Source organism: Bombyx mandarina, chromosome A1, assembly GCF_030267445.1.
Source record: "Bombyx mandarina strain Sakado chromosome A1, ASM3026744v2".
NCBI classification, from domain to species: domain Eukaryota; kingdom Metazoa; phylum Arthropoda; class Insecta; order Lepidoptera; family Bombycidae; genus Bombyx; species Bombyx mandarina.
The window spans coordinates 16,086,801-16,112,412 of record NC_143234.1 but is presented as its reverse complement, the minus strand read 5'-3'; the positions used below and the strand labels follow the sequence as shown (position 1 = coordinate 16,112,412).

The window sequence follows — 25,612 nt, the reverse complement described above, 5'->3', positions numbered from 1 at the left end:
TATATTGTAACTATGTATAAAGCCTTCGCATACAATTTCGTTTCCTTAGGTGCTATATAATTTAGAAATTAAATAAATAACAAGGTTATGATCAGATTGAATTTAAAAGACGGTACAACCAAATTTCGAATGCAATCAAACTTATAATTAGCAAGAATAAATTATTCGAAACAAAATCTAGTCACCTTAGTATTTTCTGAGACGTTCATTGCATAATAATGCATTTTCAATATTTTCAATTGAAATCCTATGACTGCCCGCGTTATGAGCGACGACGAACCACGCGACTTTCTTGCTACAGAAAAGTTGAAATCGACCGTCCCGGGAATCTGAGCTTTCCCTGGCCGGGGAAACTATGGTTTCCCGCTAGCGTTGTTTTCCATTATGCAAATGGCTTACCCACTTAGGGTGACGTCATTACAACACGCGAAGCAACTATTCGTGATGATAAAAATCGGCTATCTGAACTGCAAAAATTTAAAACAGGGTATTGATTCCTTTATCCATATTCATATTCTACACTTGAACAACGATATTAAATGTATTCAAAACTCGTTATGTCTATGTTCAATTTATATATATAATTATGTATATTAAAATAATGGTAGAAACTTGTTTGGTTTTTGTTTTCCTATTTTTATTATATTATAATAATATGTTTGTTTTGTACTGTTAGTTTCCGAAATAAATAGTTAAATAAAATAAATTAATTATACTTTTAGGTACTTATGTCATGAGCACATGAATATGTGACAAGTACTAATCCTCTTGTTGTATTTTATTGTAATAATAATTTATTTCATTTCACATTACGTATAATATCTTTGTGAAACGACAATTAGTTCCGGAAAATAAACAAACCGATTCACGTTTGTCTTATCATTAATGCTCTCAGTCGAGGCTCTTAACGAGGATATTAAGTGGATTAACCAACTATTCTATAAAGTTTCCACATTCCGTTTCTATGCAACTTAAATTTCATACGAACAAATGCACTTAAACAATTAAAGCTAAGCGGAATAATACGAATGTTTTAAATTTCAATAATTATTCATTGGATTTGTTTAAAAGTTCAATTGAAGTCTCGTTAAATTTTCAATATTTTACTATGAGGATTATTTAAGCTTATTCAAACAACTCCGGCTAATATATGTAAAACAAAACTATTAGATTTAGCCAAAAACGCAATCCCATTTCTTCATGTGGGTGTCGTTAAGGGCGACTAAGGTATTCACGGGTGAATGGGTAGCAGCATTTTCTGAGAATTACATAATACTAGCTAACTAACTAGCTGACTAAAATCATCAACCGTAATTTATGGTAATAGGGCATATTTTAAACTAGCACGGTCTTTTACCACCATCCTGCTTATTACTTCAGAGGCGGGGTTTGAAGGGCGGGACAGTGGTTATACAACACAATTGAGACATCGATCTCATGTCTCAAGGTGGACAGCGGCAATCACGCTCCACTAACCGCTTAAGATAAGGTCGGCCCATCTTAGCTAAGACTACTGAAACTATAATTCATTTTTTTTTATTGCCCCTGTAGGCAGACGAGCATACGGCCCACCTGATGGTGAGTGGTTACCGTCGCCCATGGACTTCAGCAATGCCAGGGGCAGAGCCAAGCCGCTGCCTACCAACCTTACTTTCTGGATAAGCGTTTTTAAATCGAATCACGTTTAGAAAGCTTTTGACGAAATCGTGGTTTGTGTAATATAACACCACAAAAAACTAGGCTTGCAATTGGCAAGTCGCGACAGTTCAGAGAATAGTTGTCACCAATCAATTGTTATCATACAAGCCGGCGAACTGACAAACACATTCGCGCCGTTTGGGAGCAATGCACTCTAAACACAGTCTCATTTCATCAATAGCTGCTATATATCATGGAACTATCTGTGGAATTGTAATGTTTCCATAGTGATAGGAGCAGTATTTAATGGCAACAAATCACTCAGTGATAAAACGTAATATAATAGATAGTTAGGACTGGAAACAATGGTAGTTAATTACTGAGATGGTCAGAGGAGCTCGCACGGTATTGAGAGATTATCGGACCCATTAGACACAACAATATGCCATTGTCACCTCGAGACATGAGGTTGAAATCACAGTTAGTAACTGTTACCGTTGTATAAATGAGAAGAACGACGGTACTTATGACAAGAATGGCACTCACAGAACGCATGTTTTGTCCACACGTATTAGTTTGAAGAATTTCGCTGAACGTAGCTCAACCCATTTAGTTTCTCGCTGGATCTGCTGTGCTGCTCTTGCTAGGGCAATTATTACCAAATTCTTTCTGAGCCCTGTCGGCTCGCCTATAGTTCATGATGATACCAGAATAAAATCTTAGTGTATGTTATAACAGCCTATTGTGATCACTAACCGGTATTAGTGGTTGAGCTTTTGGTAAGCCAGCGTGGGTAGTGCTACTTTCTCTTACCCTACAGTATGTAGGGTCGGTACAGCGTGTCCTGTTATAATGCTGTATAGAGATTTGGCATGAGTTTCACTACCGGCCGTCAAACTTCCTTGGATTTTATTATCTGTCTCCAGTATTATATCCAATGCAACATTATCACCTGAGAGTTCCATTAATAGAAAATTCGATATATGTATTACATATTTATTTGAAAAATAAATATATGATTGAAATTTTTTTATCTTATCATTTTATCAATCTTTTATTTTATCAAGCAAACATACACTTTTTTCGAAACCAATTTCGGCCACAACAAAATACTTATCTCAATAAACAAGACAACAACTGGATATAAATATTACGTGGTTTCGGATAAAAGACAACGTAGGTGTTTGATAGTGGGTGTCAAATGACAAAAGCTATGTTTTGTTAAGTCCCAAACCACTTAGTTTTTATTAAAGGCGAACACAACTTTGGTTTAGGATTCTTTGAAGACGATGTCAAACATGCGAGTATGAAGATAAAAGATTATGAAAGGTGGCTTTATGGTGGTACAGACAAGTACATGAATAATCATAATATTCACCCTTTTTTTTTATTGCTTAGATGGGTGGACGAGCTCACAGCCCACCTGGTGTTAAGTAGTTACTGGAGCCCATAGACATCCACAACGTAAATGCGCCACCCACCTTGAGATATAAGTTTATCACATCACATCATATCACATCAAACGAACTACTTAAAACACATACATATTACTTCATTGACTCATCCCTTTTATTTTCGTTCGCCAACGATCTAGCACAAACATGCTTTCTACATCGCGGCAAATACACCATGACGACTGTATACAAACATACGTGCAATGTTCATGCATTATTATTGACATTACGGTTCGCATTTACACAATAGATAACACATTGTCTAGCAGCATACGAATGGACGGCAGACCATTTCGTGAAATAATGACAGCCATACATACTTCGGTACAATGCCGCATCCATTCGAAATGGACATTGTATTCGTGACGAATTTGTTGGGGACGTATAGGTATGAACATAACAAGATGCTTTAAGCATGAAAACAATAATAACAATAATATATAATATAGATTATTCATAGCATCCGTAAACATGGGTATTTGAATTAAATTTAATGTAAAATTTTGTTCTCTTAAAAACATCATAACTGGTAGTAGGACCTCTTGTGAGTCCGCACGTGTAGGTTTCCACCACCTTGTCTATTTCAGCCGTGAAGCAGTAAGGCGTTTCGCTTTGAAGGATGGGGCAGCCGTTGTAACTATACCTAAACCTTAGAACTCATATTTCAAGGTGGGTGGTGGCATTTACGTTGTAGATGTCTATGGGCTTCAGTTACCACTTAACACCAGGTGGACTGTGAGCCAGGCCACTCATCTATGCAATAAAAAAAAAGGGTGAATATTATGATTATTCATGTACTTGTCTGTACCACCATAAAGCCACCTTTCATAATCTTTTATCTTCATACTCGCATGTTTGACATCGTCTTCAAAGAATCCTAAACCAAAGTTGTGGTGTGTGGCGCATTTACGTTGTAGATGTCTATGGGTTCCAGTAACCACTTAACACCAGGTGGGCTGTGAGCTCGTCCACACATCTAAGCAAAAAAAAAAAAAAAAAAAAAAAATACTAAAATAGTACTCTTCGAAGTTCATGGCGTATTATATAACACTTCTCGCATTTTATTATTTTATTTCGCTGACTCGTATGTTCGTACGTGACCACACGTCTTGCATGTGGTAATAATGTGAGCGAGCATCAAAACATCCTGGAATGCAAGCAGACTGGCATCTACCACATGGCACTTGTTTAGCTCTGACGCTAAAGCAATGAGAATTATTATCTAAACATAATTCGTTGCCCGCGTTCAATTTATTTACAAGAACTTGTATTTTTCTCAAAACCAGCATTTGAACGTCTCACTAATTCCCAGTAGATCTGGTCTGACCTGAGCCATGTGTTTGCGTTGGTTAGTTATCGGGACTGGATAACACGATAAAGATTTAAATTTTAAATGTGCCGCCAGGACTATCAACTCAACAAACCGATGAGATAAACGAGATAAAGTGACGTACCCGTATCGATTCATGTCGATATCACGAAGGGCACTTGACGGATGCCGATATTGTATAAAAATATCAAGTATTTGGATGAAACATTTTCCATTGAAAGTCAAGATTGCGCGACGTTTTCAAATGTAATGAAAAACGAAAAACAATAAAAATTGAAAACATTTTTCATGAAATTCATTATCTAGAACTTACCTTCTATCTGCTTGAACGATGAAACTTTGATAATTTTTTTTAAAAGTTCATAAAATCAACTTTTTGTCCCGAAAATACCCACGCTTTTTGTGAAAAGCATTTTTAAATAATAAAACGGGGTATACATGCAGTTTGAAAAAATATAATTTCAGAGCGCACTGGTTAGTTCCAATTTGCAGAAATCCTAAATGCTGGTAAATAGATATTAACTAGGTTCGGTCTTATTAGGTATAAACCGTATGTAGGGCACTCTACAAGCGACATACTTACAAACGAGCGCACTATAGGCAGCAGTCGACGGCGATGGAAAACGGCCTAATTACAAGATACTATATAAAGGTAGGCAAAAATAAATAACGCTCATGTTTATACAACAAACGGGTGGTTTCCAATTGATGGGGTCATAGGAACACAAAGGCCGTATCGGTTACCGTGAAAGTTTAACGTGCTTTGCGGACTACAGTCACATTTTTCGACAGTGCACGTGGTGAAAGTTGTGACGCTCATTAATCAGTTTGACATAGAGCGAACTGGTTTTTTTTTGTGAATACTGAATCAGTAAATTTTGCAACATAGTTGCGAGTCTGTCTAGTGGACAAAGCGACAGTTATTGTCATCGTTATGGACGAAATCAGTTTCAGGTCGTTTAGCAGTAACATTGCGACTACCAGGCGCGAATGACGTGCAGGAGGTACGCTAGATCGAGTCAACTTTGGCAATGTCGGTGTGGCAACCGCGGGGGGTTACGTAACACACGGGGCGCGGGGTACAGAGCGGCGCTAGGTCACTAACCCGGCAAGTCCGTCGGTGCCAATTCGCTCATCACACCACGAAATCTTCAAATTGCACGGACACGGTGCAGCGTTGAATTGTGAAAAATAAAAGCCGATTCGCTAGATTTGTAAACGATGTCAAGGAATGTTTAAACAACACGGATGAATGTCTTGTTATTTTTATACTAGTCACGTGTTGGATATCAAAGATACCTTTAGTAACATAGTTAAAAAATATATATTTTAAACTTATACCTAGCCACCTTATCAAGGTATAGCAACTAATACCTAACCTACTGAAAATAAGATGCCAGAATTTTAGGTTTTAAATCGTTACACAGATATTAGAGACCAAAATTCATGTGTGGCTTTTTTTACTTTTTCTTGGGACCCTCGAATTGAGATTGTGATCTTTTGATGATTTATGGATATCTTATTTTACAAATTATGCCATAAATATCTATATTAGCACATCTATCGAAGCAATTACATTTTGAAAAGGTCACATAAACAAGTATCTTTTTCTAATGTAAATCAAGCATGCTTTTTACGACATTCTGTATTCAAATCATACCAAACACATAGTTAGAAATATGGTTACATTAAAAAAAACCATATCATTTTTAAGGCTGACTTTATACACTTTGTAGCCACGTGTTTCTTTACAATTCACGCATGTACATATACATATCTAAGCACCATCCCTATTGATTTTTTCAAAATTTCAATACACCATTGTTTAAGAAATTTTACACGGATTGTATTATGAACTTAATTAAAGAATTGTGTTTTTTTTCATTTGGACACACAACCGGAAATTGAATTAATAATTATCCGGCTTTGGTTTTATCACGTTACGCAGAACCTGTAAAGACCCTTATATCAACTATAAACATAAATACTTTCATTCAAATCCGAACAATAGTACAATTCGATATTCATGGAAACTAATTAAAATCAATGAATAACAATATAATGAGTCATGCCAGTCAATACAGTACAAGTCTCTAAAATTATGTAATTACAAAACAAAAACAAAATATGTATATTACGGGTCGTGCAGATGTATTCGTTGAAGAATAATCTTTAAGTCACCTTGACCTTTTGCCTTAGAGAACAGTCAAGTTACGCAACGAAATTATGAGGAGACAGACGAAGGTGACCCACCCAGGACAATTAGAATAGTTTCATCTCTTTATTTTCAAATACAAATTTAAATTACTTTTCATGAAATTCAAGTTAATTAATTCTAAGAGTCGTTTTGGAATTTGGGGCCAAAACCGAGTTATCTATATATTAATACGTGAAGCAAAAGATTTGTATCCCTTTTTACGAAAATTGCGCGGACGGAGGAGTATGAATTTTTCTACACTTATAGAGAATATAGAGAAGAAGTGCACAATGCTAATATATTTTTTAAATAGTCCATAAAAGATACATTAAATCAATAAAGAAAACATTACACACACTACATACCATGTATTTGACGCACACACGCATGCATACTATTTATTGATGATTTATTGTCAAACTTTTGTTCTTGACGTCTGTGGTCAAATTGAGAATAGATTAAATATTGTGTATCTTTATTAATATTTTTTTATAGTGTAGCCTTGGCGAAATTTGTGATTAAAGAAGTATAAAATACAATCATAATAGTGTACAAAATTACAATTCCAATTAATTATAGTCGAATTTCGACTACTGCGGGACCTCTAGTTTGATTTAATTCTCATAACCTTAATGTTACCGTAATTATAAAGTACAGTAAATTTGTTGTCATGAACAGGCACGTGGTCCTATAACTATATATTCGTAAACACTGCTAAATTAGGAGTTATACATTAGTACAAATCTCATTCGTATCACTGGTTCGAAATTCAAATTCTAACTTGCTTGCTATTTTTCCAGTAATGCGTGTTGAAAATCCGCATTATTTAATCAGTACATAATAGAATAATAAAGGAAAAGTAACTGGATATTAGAACATTATTAAAAACAAAAGAAGTACGATTGCTAAGCTTTTTAAAAAAGTTCCTATTTAAATTTTCATCCGTGTTGGCGTTATCAAATGCGTAAAATGAAAATATAAATTAATATTCTAAAATATTATTAATCAATGAGTGATTGACTCGATTGTGATGAAGCATTTTTTATTCTGAACATACCTAAATACAAAAAAATGGAAAATTCGAGAAAGTTTCAATTCATAAAATTGTTACTTTTTTGGCTGCAAAATTGAAAACGATCCCTAAGCGCTCTTTTGTTTTCTTTTTGCACAAATAAATTATATATCAACAATTTAACTTAGCAACCTCCCCACTCGGATACGTTCGGCATCGACGAAAACAAGATAATAATACGACTAGGTATACCGGTATTGCGGCTGTCCGCTTTCGTTACAGGCCAAAAAGTCACAACGTCGCGGGCCCCCTTAATACGATCATCACGACGCCAATTTTGGCGCAAGACTTGGCAACGTTGGCGTCGTCGAGTCGTCCGTCGCGATGAACACACGCAAAATGCACACACGTATGTACACACTTACCGGACTCGTTCCACGTAAACAATCCGTTGCGTCACACACGTTTCTCGTGAAAATGTAGCTTAATACAATGTGAATACGGTGCAAAATCTAAAGCGGTTTTTTTTTTTTTTGTAATTTTGAACGTTCACGGGGAGTTCGAAAATACGAATACAACAACCGCGCTTCTTTCAGTACATTTGTCAGTAATACACTAATTGAAGCCGAGGAAACATTGCCTATATAGTTAGTTTTTACACGAGCTGCACGTATCATGTTTTTGATTCAACGGCATTCGATCACTGACCTCTCGTAAAACAAACACGCTTCAATGACGATCGGTTTTTTTTAATTTAATTTTACGCAATATACGCAGCATAATATTTTATCTGCATAACAACGAACGTAGCTAGTTATAAGTTTGATAATTTTTTTTCTTTCTTTTATTGCCCGAGCAGGCAGACGAGCATTCGGCCCACCTGATGGTAAGTGATTACCGACGCTCATGGACGTCAGCTATGCCAGGGGCAGAGCCAAGCCGCTGCGTACCTAAATGGAAACACAATACATAATTCAAGACATTCTCGGTACGAAGGTGACATTGTATTGAGTTCAGTTATTCCCGACACGCGTTCCCCCCTGTCCCGAACGCGTCACGTTGTACCGTCACGCGGCTGCGGGGACGCCACGTGTATCAGCCGACGTCGTCGCGACGCTTGCGTAAACATTATTCCGCCGTATTCTATCAACTTGTATTTTGCAAAGGAAACAAGTTTACCGACTAGGCATGTAGCGAAATAAGTGAGGGTTCGGTCTGAAAATAGTAAAATCGGATATCATTTAAGCGTCCGTGGCCTATTTGGTGTTAAGTGGTTGCCGAAGCCCATCGACATCTACCACGTAAATACCGCCACCCACCTTGACATTTGAGTTCTAAGGTCTCAGTATAGTTACAACGGCTACCCCACCCTTCAAACCGAAACGCATAACTGCTTCACGGCAGAAATAGGCAGGGCGGTGGTACTTACCCGCGCGGACTCACCAGAGGTCCTAGCACCAGTAAGTAACCTATGTCGGGTTGTAACAGTATGTTTTAAATACGTACCTAACACGTGTTCTCGAACGAATTCCGCGATGAAGATATATAACACCGAGTAATAAAAATTAAAACGTACAAAGCGTAATTACTGCTAGTGACAGGGTGTGAGCCAGCACACCACACCCGATTATTTCTGCCTCAAAACAGGCATGTATCCCAGCTTGAAGGGTGAGACAGCCATTACACAGTAGAATTGAGTCATCGACCTCACGTTGCAAGATAGGGTGGCGGTATTTACACGAAGATGCCTAGAAATATCGAAGAGCGCACGCACAGAAGGATCTGTAGTGACGATACATATTATTAAAAAACGTAGTCGTAAGATTGTCGTACCAGAACTATTTAGTGTGTTATTATTAACACAATATTAAATTTTAGTGAGACCTCGATATTTCTCGCTCACATATTTTATTGAAACCTGTTCATGTTTTGTTCATTTCTTAGACTATTTTAGAATCTTCGTTCAAGTATTTTCAAAGCTAGATAGATACTTTTTTTCCAATTGGCTATGATTATGGCTATGGCAGTCACGTAAGGTGAGAATTTTCCATAATTTTTCCCAATAACCATTTCTTTTACTTTGATAATTAAATATGAATATTTTTGGACATTGCATCATTTTTCGTTCGATACACATCAAACATGCAAAGAATTCTTTTTTTCCTGAAAAATATATCATTAAAACTACTAACAAACAAAGGCAAGTGAACGAAAGCTAATTTCGCAATAACCTCATTCACACAAATCCCTAGACCGTATTGTAGTATTGTTAGAATGGAACAATAATTTAAAATCTAACACTTAAACTCTTCAAGAATAATTGTTTCCGTTCACCGCCACCATGCAGTTTGCGGTTAGTTACGAAATAAAGTGTCGCAAAAAAAAAAAAAAATAACATACTGCTGCTGTCTATCAAAACCGGGTATCGTGTAAACTGATATCCGGCCGTTTCAATAAAACCGCACGATAAGGACTGCACTGAACTCCAATTTCGGTTTTGTCGCGCCGACGGCACTGGCAGCCCGTACCGCTGGCTACTTTCAAAAGTGCCCCAGATGTTGCTAACGGTACAAGTCCATCCCACGACAGATGCTGTATTTAGTTTACTCAAGTTTGTTCGTTACTAAAAACTTCTAGGTTTTCAAGAGCGAACTTCCCTTCATTAAACTTAAAACAACTACATATTAGAATTTCAAATAAAATCGATCATGACTTTTAGATTACTGGTGGTAGGACCTCTTGTGAGTCCGCGCGGGTAGGTACCAACCACCCTGCTGATTTCTGCCGTGAAGCAGTAATGCGTTTCGGTTTGAAGGGTGGGAGACAGCCGTTGTAACTATACTCGAGACCTTAGAACTGATATCTCAAGGTGGGTGGCGCATTTACGTCGTAGATGTCTATGGGCTCCAGTAACCACTTAACACCAGGTGGGCTGTGAGCTCGCCCACTCATCTAAGCAATAAAAAAATAAAAAACGATAACCTGTGATGCATTTTTTTATGTCCAAATCCTGGGAAGAGTTCTTTACAACTTTATATAAAAACGTTTTGAGTTCTACTGCAAAAGTAATCTCTGAACGATTTGCATAAAAATACATGTTTCATTCGCTATCGAACCGCTCCCTTTTATAAGCGACAGTGTTGACATGATTACATATTCATCAGCTCTCAATCTCGGTTACGTGCGTCACGCAAAATTAAGTTTAAAATAACTCTCCTTTAAATCACGTTTTTTTTTATTCTCGAGTCGATATATCGATGTTCATCATATCGTTATAGCGATATACATAGAGGCGATAAACTTGATGCAAAATCGCGAGGTACACACACAATAGTGTACTCAGATATCTAAAATATTTTTTGTTCTTTTCTTTCATTTAGTCAAAAAAAATTTGACACCTCATGCTTGGGCTACTGCTCAATTTTACTTATTGTATCAAACCTGGTAAATAAATTACGCAATTGGATGTATTCGCAAACTCGGGTAAAGATTATATTAAAAAAAAAAAAATTTCTCCTCTTATATACCTCCACAAGAGATTTTTTTCGTATTTCTATACAAAGAGCGTCAATCTGTTTAGAAAAGGTGGCATATGTATTGTATTATTTAAAATAAAATTAAGATTAAAATAATATTATTTATTTTTTATACCTTATTTATATTTAAAAATTTTAGTATTATAAATTTAATGCATGCAATTAATAAACATGCAGTCTCGCGTCTTTAATTGGGTATTTTCAGAATATAAATCAATTGCGTGCGATGAAACTAGTTACTAATTAATAAACCCATAAAGGAACCTCATGCAGGAAACATTTAAATGTTTATTGAGTTTGGAGCACAAAATTTTAAAACTTTATAAATAACCTTTCAACATCGTTTTTAATTTATAAATAGATCAAAAGCTTTTTTTTTTGTTTTGTTATTCGGTATATTTTTTTATCAGAAGTCTTAAAGTAAGAAACTTATCTTAGTTTTTCCATTACGGTTATATTCTTATACTACCACACATATTTACGGAAATACAGAATGTAATTGTATATTTCTCCAGTGTTAACAGATAGCCATCAGATTAAATACTCAGATCAGCCGCCAAGTTCCCAACTACCCAAGTACCCAAGTTCTAGTACTATTTATTTGCGTATCCGCAAACTTTACAACACGCATCTGAACTCTCACTATGGATTGTGCTTGTATCAGTTCCAGTTCACCTTAGGAAACCTGGAAGATCGTTAATCCTCATCCAGGGTGGGCGTTAGACAGAGATAATGATTCATACAGTTCAGGCACTATTACTACTAATGCGCTGGCGCTATGACCCCTAAAGTGGGTCTTGGCCTCCGACAATAAACTTTGCCATTCATCCCGGCGCTGCGCAACACCTTGCCAGTCCGACACTTGGAGCTCACGTAAATTACCCTCCACAGCGTCAGACCAGCGGTACTTGGGCCTCCCTGCGGGGCGGCGTCCCTTCGGTAGACTCCATTTACAGCCCGATCCTGATCCATACGCACTACATGCCCGAGCCAACCGAGCCTCCGTGCCTTCATCTCCCCCAGAATATTTGGCGCATGGCTTTTTGGTGAGCTAGTACAGGCACAGACGTATAATATGCGTCCCGGTTAATACACTTTATTGAATATTTAAAAATATACTAGAGGATGACTTTTTGATGATTTTTTTTTTATCATTGTGTTTTTTTAGGAATTTTCTTTAAATAGAATAAGAAAAAAAACGTTTATGTTTAAGTTGATTATCGATAAAGCTGATTATAGAAAATACGAATAAAACAACATTTTCTGAAAATAAATCGTAGCTAGATCGATTTATCACCCCCGAAATCCTCTGTATACTAAATTCTATGAAAATCGTTGGAGCCGTTTCCGAGATTCAGATTATTTATATGTATATATTTATATACAAGAATTATCTCGTTTAAAGATATAAGGTATTTGAGATTGTACATGTGTGTACGTATGTAGGTTACCTTGTAGCCGGCGTTGTCCTCCAGGGAGTGCTGCTGGTGATTATACAGATGTTGCGAGGGGCTCAGAACTCGTCGCTTCTTGGCGGGCTGGCGAGCCGGCGACACGACCGGCTGGTACTCGGGCAGTGTGTTCGGGGCTTGATTGTTGCGAAACTGCGCCGACGGCTCCGAGTACATGACATGCATTCCCTGAAACAAAACAATACACATATACATTTTTACTGGTGGTACGACCTCTTGAAATATCACTCGACAATGTATGTAATACTTAAAAATCTACAGACGATTCCACTTCGATAAAGCGTCACGACACGAGAACCCTCTCATCGTGGCCGCCGGTAACTACATTCCCGATCCTGCGGAAAGAATGGAAAGCAGTCGACGTCGCCCCAAACACGTCATTTCGGATCCTCCCGATCCACTAACGGTGCTTTTAGGTACCTCAAGCACCGGTCATCGTTCTCGTCGAACCCGTCGCTTGCGACGAAGGTCTCGACGGGTAAATTAACCCTCAGACACAGCCCACTTAGTTTCTCGCCGGATCATCTCAGTGGGTCGCGTTTCCGATCCGGTGGTAGATTCTGCGAAGCACGGCTCTTGCTAGGGTTCGTGTTAGCAACGTCGTCAGGTTTGAGCCCCATGAGGTCACCTACTAGTTAAGGTTACGCTGATAGAGCCTCTCAAGGCTATCAGCTTAGGTAGGAAAAAAAACAGACGAAGTGGATTGTTTCCGGTAACATCACGAATCTTCCTTCAGTTCAATTTATTATTAAAAAGTCCGTTTTACTAGGAGTGCCAAACTCAAAACTTTATCGAATTTAAATGCGTACTCGAATACATAATTTACATACTTTTTACTGGTGGTAGGACCTCTTGTGAGTCCGCGCGGGTAGGCACCACTACCCTGCCTATTTCTGCCGTGAAAGAGTAATGCGTTTTGGTTTGAAGGGTGTGCCAGCCGTTGTAACTATACTGAGGCCTTAGAACTTATATCTCAAGGTGGGTGGCGCATTTACATTGTAGATTTCTATGGGCTCCAGTAACCACTTAATACCAGGTGAACTGTGAGCTTGTACACACATATAAGCAAAAAAAAAAATTAATACGAACTGCAGAAGCAAATGGTAACGATTCAATACATTTATTTTAAATCGGATTACATATCCATGACATTATTGTTCACGATGAAGAATCAAAAAATATTTTTATGTTTCGAATTCGTAATCTGAAATTTTCAATTCGATGTTTCTTTCCATTATTACCCCATTAAATTTTAGGTGCTTCAAAAGCAAGTGGAACCCAAAAGATGCATACCACTTTATCATCATACGCAAACCAGTTCATTAAAAAAAAAACCTATTACATCTCACGGATATCTCTCTGGCAATTCATCAAGATGTTTTAAATATTCAGAAATGTGACAAGAAACGCCTAGAATTAACAAGAACGCCGTCCAATTTTAATATTCGGCGTCTTTACGCCGAAGCAATTTCACAGAGAGCGTCGTAAAAATCGAGTTTTCATTTCGTCAAGCGGACACCACGATTGCATTGAAACACGTCTCCTTTCCGGTAATATGACCCGAAGAAGCAGAAAAATATTTTAGTTAAATTTCTTGTCAAATTTTTATGTAAATTATATTGCTCGGAGTTTCTCTGAAGGATAAAATCCGGAATGAGATTATTCGACAGAGAACTAAAGTCATCGACATAGCTCAAAGAATCAGCAAGCTGAAGTGGCAGTGGGCTGGCCATATATGCCGTAGGACTGACGATCGCTGGAGCAGACGGGTTCTCGAGTGGAGACCGCGCAGCGGAATACGTAACGTGGGACGCCCCCTGGCTAGATGGTGGGATGACCTCCGCACGGTGGCCGGCAAGAAGTGGATGAGGAGAGCCGCAGACCGGGCTCAGTGGTGTGGATTGGGAGAGGCCTATGTCCAGCAGTGGACGACTGTGGGCTGTTGATGATGATGATTATATTAATTATATGTATATAGAGCGCTTGATAATTTTTTTATATTGCCCTTGTAGGCAGACGAGAGCACACGGTCAGCCTGATGGTGAGTGGTTACCGTCGCCCATGGACTTCAGCAATGCTAGGGGCAGAGCCAAGCCGCCGCCTACCGCTTAATACTCCCACAAGCCTCGTTTGAAGAAGGACATGTCATAGCGCTCGGGAAACACGATGGTACGAGCGAAGTTTAAAACTGATTATATTTAATGATGACATTAATTTGTTTCATGTTGGAATTGGAAAAAAATACTTTATTTATGATATTTATATAAAAACTAGCGACCCGCCCTCGCTTCGCTTCGGAAACATTAAAACACACATGAAACCAAAAAAAAAAATTTAAAAAAAATTAAAAAAAGTAGCCTATGTTCATCAGGGACAATGTCGGCTTCTAATGGAAAAAGAATTTTTCAAATCGGTCCAGTACTTTCGGAGCCTATTCGAAACAAAAAAACAAACAAACAAATCTTTCCTCTTTATAATATTATAGTATAGATACCTGTTCAATGCACCTTCAATGGAACAAATAACTTGAAAACTGACCAAGATTGTGGTAGTCCTGAACAATACCTAGTGTAAAATATAATATGGAAAATGCGTATGTATTCGCAATATACCAAGGTTGAATAAATTGTTAGTGAGTGCGTTTTTCTATATAAACTTGAAAGGCAACGAAATATGACTCTGGTAAAATGATCTGAACATACAAAGAAATCCGATTCGCCTTGAGACAGTCTCGGTTGAATACAAAATCCGCTTATCATAATAAAATCTGGGTACATTCGCAGGGTTTCACTCAGTCAGTTATAAGGTAACAGAGTAATGTAATGTAAGACCACATTATTTGTATTTGAATTATATTTCGAATCATACAACTTCAACTAGAATTTACAAGTACTTGCGTAGACAAAACGTAGTTTCGTAAAGTAAACAGAGTGTTGTTTTTTGATTGTATTTGCTTATTTTGGTAGACGAATTAGATAGACAAGCATCAAACCTAATTGTTCAAAATATGCTATTCGAATCAAAATGTATTGAATATAGTAAGGAAAAATAAAAAGCTAACTTTAACACAATTTACAACAATAATGTTTTACCTCCGCTCTAATATCCCGATTAGTATCAAGAGGATAAAAAAAAATTAAAAATTGCTTGTTGGGTTTGCTATTTTAGCATTTATTTAGTTTTTTTTTTATTTAGTTTTTGACCTTTAAATATTAGAATAATGAAATTCCATTGAAACATCGTGTTAGGTTTTTGTTTTTGAAATATTAAAATATCATTTTTTTCTTCTTTCTGGGATAAGCACAGATGATCTCTAATCGTTTTTTTTGTTAATGAGTTTTTGAACGTTTTTCGAAAATCGCTGACGTTAAAAAATCTATTTTTAGATAAATTAATAGATAGATTATATAGATTAATTTATTATTAATCATAGAATAGATTAGCTACTTGGAGCGGCATTTTTTTATTATTTATTGTACTTTTTTACTGTTTTAAATAGATGCCATCGAACTGTATTGTATCTTTGACAAACTTACCTTATCTCTTTTTAAATAATTTCAGCCTAAAAGATTTTACACAACTTTAGGTCCATTTCCTACATTTTGCGCTAAGTTTTCATCGACGATTTAATAACAAATTCCAATAATTGATATCACTTTATTGTAGTATTAATAATAGTATAATAATATTGTTAATAGTACAAAGTACCGTAAAAGTGTAAGTCTCCTTTGGGAAGCCTTTTTAGTTAGATTTTTACTTACATTAAAGTACGCACAACTTGACGTAATAAATACAACCATTACCCGGTGTAAATAATTAGTATTACGGCTTGTGATCGTTCTTAATCGATTTAATACAAAGATAAAATAGTTATTTTGATATTAAACGCTTGATACTTTATGGATAATTCGGTAAATATTTGGCCAAGGGTAAGTCGACGCGAATGTAATTGAATATGCAATTTCGAAAAGGGCACATCTCTGAAAATGTAAAATGTTCAGGAAATGAAAAATAAACTGAATATTTTCTAAAGCAGTGTATAATTTAAAATATTAACTTTTGAGATATATTTTAGTGTTAATTACTAATTGAAAATTACTGGAATTATTATAAAATAGGTATAGGTAAGCCTCAAAACTACATGTATATGAAAAAACGTATTTGACAAAATATGCGACATGTGCCCTTTTCGAAATTGCATATTCAATTAGCGTAAGCATCAATCCAGTCCATATTTTCACATCGACACAATTCAAAAACGAGTCGTGACAGATGCAGAGTTGTGGCAACTGATTTCAAATATGTACATGTTGGCCAGCATTGGCACTCACATGTACCTACTGGTTCAACCAGGTCAACGGCGAGTAGCTACGCAAATGAGCTGTTCATACTCTACTTACCTGCGCTTGTCGAGTTGCAACCATCATGTACTGATAATTATCTGACAATTTCCGATGTTTCAACTACATATTTATTTCTTATTTCGATACGAGTCCCTAGTGCTAAGTGATATGAAATCAAAATCCCCTCAGACACAGCCCACTGAGTTTCTCGCCGGATCTTCTCAGTGGGTCGCGTTTCCGATCCGGTGGTAGATTCGGCGAAGCACGGCTCTTGCTAGGGTTCGTGTTAGCAACGTCGTCAGGTTTGAGCCCCGTGAGCTCACCTACTAGTTAAGGTTATACTGAAATAACCTCTCAAGACTCTCAGCTAAGGTAGGAAAAAAAATCCAAGTCATGACCCTCGAACTGGGAGGCATGACTGCTTCACTTCAGAAATAGGCAGGATGGTGGCGCCCACAAGAGCGTGACCTAGCCACAATACCTCATACCAGCAGCAGAATACATTAACTGTGTGAACGATACAAAAACATCCTATTGTTGCAGGCTATTGTAAAATTCTTTTTTAGGACTGACTAAACTAAGCTCAGTATGTACTTTGAGACTAGGTTTATTACTATACAAATTACAGTTCATTGCACGCAACCATAAAAACTGGCGAGAATTTATTTTATAATGTTTTTTTTTACGTACTGAATAATTCATTAACAAACAACCAGTGTAGCGTTTATGAACCGTTCGATAATTTATCTTCATTTTAAAACTTGTATAGTATACAGTCTTCACAAATTATGAAACACACTGCTTACTACAAGCAAACCACGAAATACATAATCTAGTTTTATAAGAGTCTGTTTGTTTCTGTAAACCCACCAGTTTTTTACTGGTGGTAGGACCTCTTGTGAGTCTGGGCGGGTAGGTACCACCGCCCTGCTTATTTCTGCCGTGAAGCAGTAATGCGTTTCGGTTTGAAGGGTGGGGTAGTCGTTGTAACTATACTTGAGATCTTAGAACTTATATCTCAAGGTGGGTGGCGCATTTACGTTGTAGGTGTCTATGAGCTCCAGTAACCACTTAACACCAGGTGGGCCGTGAGCTCTTCCACCCATATAAGCAATAAAAAAAAGTCTCTGATATTCTCCGATACGAACAACTTCCCGGAGGGGCGAGCCGGGACGTACAACTACAGTCACAAACATGTAAACATGTCGCAGGGTAGATTTCACATCGCGTTAATTAAACTAGGGAACTCGTTTGATAAACGCTTAAAAGTTTTCCATGTTAGAGGAGAAATTTAACGACGGCCCATTTTGTATAACTGGTAACGGTGTTACGAAATGTTTTCAATTTAATAAGAGTACGTTGTACATATAAATATCTTATTTAAATTTTTATTTTATTTTTGTGTGCTTGTGTACATATAGGTTATTGAAATTTTAAATGATTACGAGTGTTGTAGTTGTTGTTGAGGGAAAAATAGATTTAACTATAATTTCGTTTGGTCTTCACACACTATATGCAATTTGAACGGATTTAATCTTTCAAAAAACCACCTTAGGATCGAAAAAGTAAATATTTTTATACCTATATACTTACTTGTATGATAACTGAGCGTGGATTTTTAGCTTACGAAGATAATTGTACATTATTACTCATTACCTTCACCGTACTTGATAGCTTGGAAAAAAAAAACAAAGTGTTTTCACCGATATTATCTAAGAACACGACCGTGATAATATGAAAGGCATCAGCAACTGTGTAAATTACGTCAATAGTGATTAACATTGAAGAATTAATGTATTTCTAATAATGTATTTTACCAAATTTTATTAAATCTTATTGGAGCATATTGTGTATGGAATCCGGGCACCTCAAGCTATTACTACAATGAATTTCTCATCATCCAACTTTAGTATCGATATACCCAACTATTTACCATAAAACAACCCAACCAGTCATTATTATCGCTCATCCATCCAATGCCCATTATTTCCAAGAAATGCTATTGTCAGACAGATCAAAAGCCAACAAGTATCTAACTTGTTTTGTCAGCCAGTGTGTTCTTAGCAGAGAATGTACCTAATCACATACTTCTATCAGTGTCGAAAGGATGTAATGTTTTTAAACATGTATTTATACTCACAGCTGACACATTTATGAAAACGTAAAGTGTATTTCTCTTGAAATTAAATTCTTATAATCCAACAACCAAGGATGATCTGATTTAGCACGAGTGAGATTATAAGGAAAAACTTGCAGATTTTTTGACTTTTGTATATGCAACGACTAAATCACGAATAAAATAGAATCTTCAGGGTGAAACAAAAACGATGCCTCCAATGAACACTGCTCTAACACAAAATTTTGAAATTTTGGTTTTCCACGCAGATCGCTTCACTATGTTAAAAGTATTACAATTAATCATTATTGATGGGGTTCGAAGCAAGAGTGAATCAGCTAGTTACACAAAAAAAACCATAAATATATCTGCAATAATAAAGATTTTATCAACTTTTTTCGTTTAAACGCTCCTCCTGTAAATCTACGAATTTGAAGTTAGCGTAGTGTTCATTGGAGGCATCGAAAAAATATAAAAGTTTATGTTTTAAATAGATTTTCTCATTTATTTTTAACAGTACTTAATCTATCTACAAAACAATACGATATCGATTATCATTTACCTCCGAAAACTGTAAATATCGCTTTACGTAGGTAGACCTTCTAAAATCGAATACGTGGGTGAAACCATCGATTGCTTTATATACCTAGACATGGTTTATCCTATTAAATCAAAGTTTTAATATAGAAAATAACATGGTATTCGCTTGCAATTGTTAAATGTTATTCTTCTTCTTCTTTGTCGTTTCCTCATTACTGAGGGTCGTGACCACCTTGGTCCAGTTTTTGCACCAGCTTCCTCCAATGTTGCCTAAATTCGGCCTGCTTAATGACGCCCGAGACGCTGGTGTTTGTGGCCTCCTTGATAAATGTTATGTATGAGTTTATTATGCGACGAATATTTGTATGTTTTACTGCGCCTTCTACAGATTGTTAGATAAGATAGCCTCACGATGACAGGACATAGCTCATACTTTCAAAGTGATCGACTAAAAAAATCGAACGTGCAATAAATAAAAAGACTAGCATTGGAAATGGGATGTAACAAACAAAAAAAAACATCCAATCCACAATCTACGTCAACTCTGGAGAAAGGCCAATTGAAAACAAAAGAAGAGCCGAGGTACCATAAACAAACATGTAATTTCAGCGTAATTACAGCACAGCCGTAAATCGTATGAGTTATGTTTAAAACGTGACGTCCAAACGAGACGACAGAAATAAAGAATCACAACATGGTTATTATTATAAACAAGATATACTGTACGGCACTTTCTTGTCTCGAATTAACGATACACGATAACGCGAAAAAGGCAACAATCCCTATCATAATGGAGGAATCTAGAGTTGTTTTATATTTATATTCAACTGTACATGTTTGTAAAATCATGATAACATACGAAACGCCTATGTGGCTTAATATTGCTTGAAGATAGTCCTCCCTGTTAGATTTAACGTCCTAAGATTTCTAGTGTATTTAGTGTTGTTAATCAGGGGATTTCATACAAAACAAAATTTTACAATTGTATAAATAAAGGTTATTATCTTAAGGCAGCATTTTTTCTATTAATACGTAGTATGTACAATGTTGTTATTCTGTATACTTTTACTTCGCATTTAAATACTATTATACCTACTTTACTAGTGGTTCCTTGGAAGAACAGTCATGAGTGAGTTCGATTCATCTTTATATGTATATACCGTTTATATTTCTAGTTTGTCTATGTAGTAAATAAATACCAAAAACATAATCATAATCTGTTTACTTAAAATTTGCTTGATAGATAACTTTTGCTACATGTTTTGTGACATGATCCATTATTGTTTTTTACATACAAATAAAGTAGAATGAGTCTGGTCCGAAAGACAGTTGTCGTGCTCGTACCGCATTCCATGTTTGCCTAAATTGACGAAAGATAATCTAGATTGTTTCTGTAGCTGTTAGCAAATCCTACCCTTCCTGGCTGAGCCCTTGCTCGTCGACCTGCCCTAGTAAAACTGGAAAGGCCTCCGGGCCACCAGTAATCTCTCAGACATAAAAAAGAAAGATTATTTCATTGTCCATATAAAAAAACAAAATCTACTCGATCAAATGAAATAAAAACTGTCATTTTGTGTTCCGATGTCATTGTATGACTCCGTTATCTATATCCGAAACTTCCATGTGATACTAATATTGTGCATTGAGTTTCCAGCGCCGCCAACCAAACGATTCGTGGTTCGATACTTCGTAGAAGCACACAATGGAGTTGTAGCAGAATATCGTTTTCAGTAATGCAGTTACGTGCGTGAGCACAACACAATGGACGTTGCCGTTATGCATTTCAGATGTCGCTCTATTGTACGCGGCAAGTAACGGTACCCGCATTTCACGAACACACCTAGATAGATACCAGTATTTATCGACCAAACATTCTCTTTTTTGTCGATACTAGGTTTTAGCTGGCGTAATTAGTCAAATATTTTCTAAAGCTATCTCCATACTAAATTGTTATGATGATACATGATACTAACTTAATTATATGTTTAAGTGTGATTCTTTCTCTTCAACACTCAGTGTTGTGGTTACCAGAGCCTTTAGACATCAACAACGTTAATGTCACCTATGTTAGAACATGAATCTTTAAGTCTCAATTTTACAGACTTCCCCACCCTTCAAACCGAAGCGCATTACTGCTTTACTGCAGAAATAGGGAGGGTTGTGGTACGTACGCGTGTGAGCTCATAATACGCAATAACCACCAGTTGTTACGCAAATTTCTTTTTTTCGGATTTTCTTTTTATTAAACGTTATTCTTTCATAGTGGAAGTAATTCGTAAATATTTGCCGAGTACGTATTTCGTTGGAAAAATTAGTACCTGTCATCGAGATTCGAATTCGAACAGTCACATAGCACTACACATGCACTGAGAGTCTTATCCTTTAGGCCATAGGATAGACTTAAATTTAGTGTCAAGTTTTGTCCATATTGTGGATTCAGATAAATATTCATAGTGTAGGGGGCTTAGCTTAAATAAATAATAATACATAAGTCTATGTGTCTGGTTAATAATTATAAACAAGACACAACAGTTTGCAACCTGTTTATTTTGTGACGAGTCTATACAGACTGTACTAAGCTAAGCCCACTACAATAGGAGTAATGCTGGTATTTTCATATTTCATATTTAATTTACATATTTTTCTATAGCAGCCCACATTAACAGAACAGATATAGGAACCTTGATTGTACAAATCTAGTTTAATCACATCATTTATATCAACATTTTCATGACTGGTTTCGGTTATTTAAAATTGAGCATTGTATTAGTAGTCATTTCCGGGCTGATTACCTGATTTTTATTGCTTTGACGTGTGGACGAGCTCACAGCCCACCTGGTGTTAAGTGGTTACTGGAAGCCCATAGACATCTACAACGTAAATGCGCCACACTCCTTGAGATATAAGTTCTAAGGTCTCAGTATAGTCACAATGGCTGCCCCACCCTTCAAACCGAAACGCATTACTGCTTCACGGCAGAAATAAGCGGGGCGGTGGTACCTACCCGTGCGGACTCACAAGAGGTCCTACCACCATTTTTTTGTCTCTGCTCATTCAATTGCATTTTATAAAAAAAATTGGTAGTTTTAATATTTAGGAATCTGTTTCTTAATATAAGAAAATATTTATCAGTAACACCATCATCATCAGCCTAGTCCATATTAATCCACCGCTGGACATAGGCTTCTCCAATTGCACACCATTGAGCATAACCCTGTTTCCCTCATCCAGCTCTTGCCAACCACCCTTTATGGATTATCACTACACCAAACCTGAATGTAAGCCCTTCAATTATAGCAAGTCTCATATCATCTAAAATAATTTTTAAAATGTTAATGAACAAAAGACATTAAACATATAGAACATCATTTCAATATTGTTGTATGTTATAGACTCAGATTTTATAGGTTAAAGGTAAATTGCCACAAACGATATGATGGAAACTTTTAAAATTGAAATTAATCATTAAATGTTGATAAAGTTAGTTAGACAAGTTAGTTTAAATTTTACTGTTAGAAATTAATTAATTCAAAAGGTTTCACAATTTCATAATAATATGGTGGTTCACATCATCACCCACACTGTGTTTCCAACATTTTATGAAATTACTCTTGTACTGTACCATCAGGCTTTGAAATTAATTATTTTTCACTTTTTATCTTTATATCTTCAAATAGAATTTGAAGTTCTTTACAGGTGGTTGTGATTCCTAATGTTGATTGATCATTGTAAGCATTTATGATGAGGTGGAGCTCGGGGCGGCCACAATGGTAATGGAAAAACAATAGAGAAATATGAGCAGTTATTAGTGATTTTTAATTGAGAAATAAATTCCCCTGTAAGTATTCAAAAACGTAGAATACTTTTCAGAAGGAAAAATATAGTATTCCTTTTTAAGTCATATCATTAACCTAATAACAGGAACAGAGAAATAACAGCATACAATATGACTAGTTGAATTTTCAATTGGCTAGTATTGCATTCCTAATTTATTATTATTTTAGTTTTACTGTTTACAATTTACCAGTACAAGTTTTACAATAAAACAATTAAAATTTAAAAGATAACTAAATCTAAAATAGTTTTTAGTATCGAAAAGTATTTCAAAACATTGCCCAGATACTAAAACTTTTAAATTAATTCCAATTAGAAGAACATGCATATTGTTTCTCATAAGTCATATGTTTACCTCGTGCGTTTAACTCTGAGAACTCACTACGTAGACAGCAGCCTACGTTGATAAGTTGCAGCTGCTTTATCAGTTTATAAACGACTACACAAAATGGTTATTAGAAACTCACACGTTCGTTGGTACACAGGCAATCGTTTTGTATCGCTCGCCCGCTAGAAAGCAACCAACCGACGCAGAACTGCGACAACCAGTAATTTTCCACTAAGTATTTTTACACTAATCACGCCAATTCACATTAGGGTCCACGCTCACCTTTCCAAGTTAATTTTTTTGCTGATTGATCTCACTATCATGCTGAAAGAAGACACGAAAGCGGACAAAGGGGCCTTCAAAACACAGCCATTTTGAAACAGTTAAACAGAATGTTACGAGTACATACACGAGTGTACAATGTTTTCAGATTGATAAGTAGCAAACACGCTTAACCGTTCACACTCATTTTTATGTTTTAGCACAATATAAACTAACACTAAACATCACACACTTTTAGATACGATTTCACTTCATACTTTCGCACACACCCGCTTACGTCGCAAAGTCCCTGATGGACAGAAGCGACACGAACTTGCACGAACGGAGAATAGTGAAGTGCGAAGTTAGCCAAACGGGTTGTCTGTAATCAAACAAAATATAACTACTAATAGTAGAAATATTCTTGACAGATGACAAATTAGTCGTGTTTGAATTTAGAACCTTTTTATGTCCATCGATGAAATTTACAAATAAAAAGATGTGATGTGTGATGTAAAAAAGATCACACTTTAAAAAAATGTGCTACAATGAGTTCGGCTATGGTGACAATTGAGCTCGCTTAGAGCAATATCAAATGACGAGAATATGTTAAATAAATTTATCGTTTTGAGAGCAATAAATAAAAAATAAAAAATCACAAATTGTGACGCGTCACCACACTTTATTAGATGAATCCTACTGCTAACAAACATACCACTACATACATAGTATTGACTACATACATTCAGGCTACATACTATGATATAGCGTGGCAATACGTCACTACACCAACAGTCAATCTGACCCGACGTTATAGATATTTCACATCAAAAACGAAGTCGCTCTAAAATCCTACTAAAATCATAGTATTTTTTTTATATAGCAACATTCTACCCCGGAATCTGTGCTGTGAGCCTGTGTGAGGAAAAGGCCCTGTCTTCAACTTATGAAGACAAGGCTTTTTGTTTATGAATGACAATTGACAACTAAATAATTATTGTAAATTGTTAATGTAAAGCGATTTATACTTTTTACATCTCCCGGCATTGGAGCAGAGCTCATAATATCTGGAACTTAGCGTTCATTGACAGTGTATTTCCAGAGATATTTTTTTGCCACGTATCATTCGGGTCTGGAATGAAACCCCTCCCCCAGCGTTTCCCGGGCCCGGGCCGTATGACATGTCCTTCTTCAAACGAGGCTTGCGGAGAGTACTCGGGAGTGGGCAGCAACTTGGCTGGACCCCTAGCATTACTAACGCCCATGAGCGACGGCAACCACTCACCAGATGGGCCGTCTGCCTTAAAAGGCAATAAAAAAAAAACAGAGGTGTCAAGGGACACCCGAATGGAACGAAGTTCCTTTCGATTAATTAGTGAAGGAATTGTAATTTTTTTTTAAGTTATAATAATAAATTACGGCATTATGAAGAAGAAAAAAACAATACTATGAACTAAATTACTATTGTTGAAACGCTATCTCGAGAAACTGTACTAATTACGCGGACCAATCGGATACGAGCAATGTCACGCGATAAGCGCCTACACGTTG

The 25,612-nt window shown here is 36.4% G+C and overlaps 1 protein-coding gene across 8 annotated transcripts in view; it reads right to left on the bottom strand.

The window, feature by feature from the left end:
- The window catches only part of Hipk (Homeodomain interacting protein kinase), a 108,061-nt gene extending 83,639 nt beyond the window's left edge, over positions 1-24,422 (bottom strand). For 5 of the 8 annotated variants that reach the window (XM_028182798.2, XM_089739404.1, XM_028182726.2 and 2 more), the window contains exons 1-2: positions 23,940-24,415; positions 12,619-12,807 (exon numbers count right to left, since the gene is read on the bottom strand). In XM_028182798.2, coding sequence (XP_028038599.2) covers positions 12,619-12,804 — 186 coding nt within the window. In that variant the 5' untranslated portion in view covers positions 12,805-12,807; positions 23,940-24,415. Of the gene's footprint in view, positions 1-12,618; positions 12,808-23,827 lie in introns of all 8 variants that reach the window. The other 3 variants (XM_089739403.1, XM_089739400.1, XM_089739401.1) reach the window with 3 other exon arrangements.
- Positions 24,423-25,612: the final 1,190 nt, after the last annotated feature.